The sequence below is a fragment of the Pterocles gutturalis genome, unplaced genomic scaffold (assembly GCF_000699245.1).
Source record: "Pterocles gutturalis isolate BGI_N339 unplaced genomic scaffold, ASM69924v1 scaffold16653, whole genome shotgun sequence".
Classification (NCBI taxonomy): domain Eukaryota; kingdom Metazoa; phylum Chordata; class Aves; order Pterocliformes; family Pteroclidae; genus Pterocles; species Pterocles gutturalis.
Window position 1 is genome coordinate 17,998 of NW_010118362.1, and position 2,676 is coordinate 20,673.

General features: G+C 48.2%; 1 protein-coding gene across 1 annotated transcript in view; it reads right to left on the reverse strand.

Moving 5' to 3' along the window:
* The window catches only part of TMEM39A (transmembrane protein 39A), an 8,516-nt gene continuing 5,840 nt past the window's right edge, over positions 1 to 2,676 (reverse strand). Inside the window, exons 6-9 of the mRNA XM_010076183.1 lie at positions 2,622 to 2,663; positions 1,614 to 1,801; positions 1,008 to 1,128; positions 1 to 465 (exon numbers count right to left, since the gene is read on the reverse strand). Coding sequence (XP_010074485.1) covers positions 232 to 465; positions 1,008 to 1,128; positions 1,614 to 1,801; positions 2,622 to 2,663 — 585 coding nt within the window. The 3' untranslated portion in view covers positions 1 to 231. The remainder of the gene's footprint in view (positions 466 to 1,007; positions 1,129 to 1,613; positions 1,802 to 2,621; positions 2,664 to 2,676) is intronic.

Below are 2,676 nucleotides of genomic sequence, written 5' to 3' on the forward strand. Positions count from 1 at the left end.
TATACACATTGATTTTTTTTTATATATATATAAAATAACACCTTGTTTATAAAGCGACATTTAATTGCCACTGGTTCCCTTCCCACCCCACAGAAACAATAGTATACAAAATATAAAATATTTTAAATATTTATAAACGCCGCAAGAAAAAAATAGAACTGTACGAAAATATCTTTTTTCTGAGGTTCCCTCCCTGCCCTGTGGGAAGGGAAAAAAAAACGTTTGGCCAGCCTAGTGTGCCTTGAGTCCATAGTTGTTAAGTGGGTAGGAGTATGCCCTGCCTAATACTATCCGGTCCCGAAGGAGCTTAAATAAGACGTAATAATTGCAGAAAAGGATGAGAGCCATGGAGAGGGTGTGGTTCCACTTCTCTGAGCGCAGCAGTGAGTAGAGCTGGTAGCAGACAACACTGCCTTCAATGAGAATCAGCAGGTTGAGCAGCCGTAATGGACGGTGAAAAAGGAACTGCAGGGAAACAGTTAAAAAGGACAGATTTATGTAACTTGTTGTAGCGTTAAAGTGGGGAATTAACAGTGCTAATGCTGTCAGCCACCACTGTGCTGGGCAGAAGAAATGTTTCTACTCCAACCACCATTAGCTGCTACTTAGGGAAAGCAGCACAAGAAACAAGGCCATGCAGAAGTGTAATTTTGCTTGAGAAGGGGAGGTTGAGTGAAATAACCTATTGGCCAACTGACATACTTGCCCATTTCGCTGGAAGATGTTAACTAGAATCCCCGTAAGAATATGTTACTGCCTGATCAGAGAGCTGTGTCACCGTGATGGGAAAGCACTGACAAGGCGGCTATGGCTTCTATCTTGCCCAGACATCACTGTAATACTGCAATGGGAAAGCCCCTCTGCTGCAAACAGGTATTTTGTTTAGCAGCAACAGGCTGCTGTGCAGCGCTGAACTCTATTCTGCACAATCTGCTCTGCTGCAGCTAGGCTAGAGCCTCTCCCCCTCCCACAATTGTAACACGTCAAGCAAGAGAAGAGATACTTGCATAAAAGCGGGCATGGGACACGTCTGAAGGCACTGCTACGTTGTAAGGCCCAACTGCTTTATACAGGCATCGGCTACGTCGCACCAGAACTCCTTGTGGCCATATTGTGTTTTCTGACCAGCTGTGGGGAAAGAATGCCAGAGCATTAGCATCTGTGATCCTGAATCCCTGAAAATCATAGGAATAGACTGCATCTTGAAAATACACCAAAGCCTCTACCATAAGGACATGTCTGAGCTCCCACTGGAGAAGCACACAAAGGTGATCACAAGCCCGCCTGATGGACTCTGACCAAGTAATGTAAACAAATGGCTCCCAGTGTGAGAACCTAGACCACAGCGTCTGAGGGGGTCACCCCCAGCTAATTCTCCCGTGGCTGAGAAGAATCTCGGCGTTTGTTTCTGGGAAGGAACCAGCAGTGACTGGAGGAGCTCAGACAGCTCTTTAGAGCAGATGTTTCTGTTTCTAGGGAACAGACCAGCAAAGTAGCATGGGGAACGGAGAAGTGTCCTCAGTAGATAAGCACTGCTGATACTTGCTTATCTACTAGAATGCCTTCTTGGCCCCTTGCGGGGCATGCCAACCCCTCCTCACCCCCACACTCACATATGCTGTGGAGCATTGCTGTAGGAACCATGTTCTAGTTTCTGCCACTTGCCGAGGTGGGCAGCTGATCTGTGGAGCAGGTCACAGTACTTGGGAGGCAGCAGCTGAGTGGTGAGCATGACAAAGGCATTGATCCACACCATGATGAGATGCTCACAGGACCAGCGCATGTCGTAGTACTGAGTGCTCTGAAAAAAGACCAGACAAGAACTGGGCACCACTGTCACAAAAAAGAGGAGGGAATGACAAGGGACGTACTGCATGTGCATCCAGCAGACCCACACCACACATTACAGGCATGCGCTTTTGGACCAGTGATTTCAGAGGGTTACAGCTTAGGAAACACTCAAGACTCCCTTCTCCTTGACCTGAAGGAGAAAAGGCAGGGGGATGATGCTGCAGCTGGTGCATCTCCTCCTCCAGCAGCAGATAACAAGGGGATTTGCTTTCCACAGAACTAGCCCAGGAGCACCACTTGCACCAAGACTGCTACATGGATTGTGGAGCCCTGTCCATTTCACTACACCAACTGGAGCTCATTCAAGTTAGAAAAAAGACAGATTGAAAAATACAACCCCCACATTAACAAGACATTCTTGGATTTAGCTTGCCAAGCGTCCTAGTTGGCTCTGTTTTCCAACAGGCTGAACACCAAAGCCCCTGATCCAAGCACTCGAAAGCCAGGATGTTGGATCTGAGACAGGTAACAACAGGTTCCCTTTTCTAAGAAGAATACAGCTATCCATTTGCCTAGGACAGGGGGTGGGAGAAGGGGAGTTAGTAAGTGGGGTGATGGGACTAGAGGTGCATCACATTTATGGCAATACCTATCCGCCAACCAGGAGCAGTACTAGTGCCCTCCGGATGCAGCCATGCTCCGCTATCCGGGCTGCCAAAGGGGAGACAGAGAAAAGGGGAATTAACCAGGAATCTGGCCTGGCAGCAATTCACACAACATTCAGAAGGAGACGGCGGGCAGGGGCACAGAGAGAGCCAGACAAGAGCTACCTTCACAAAACACAGTGGCAGGGAAGGCCCGTAGTAGGCACTCGAGAGAGAGGTG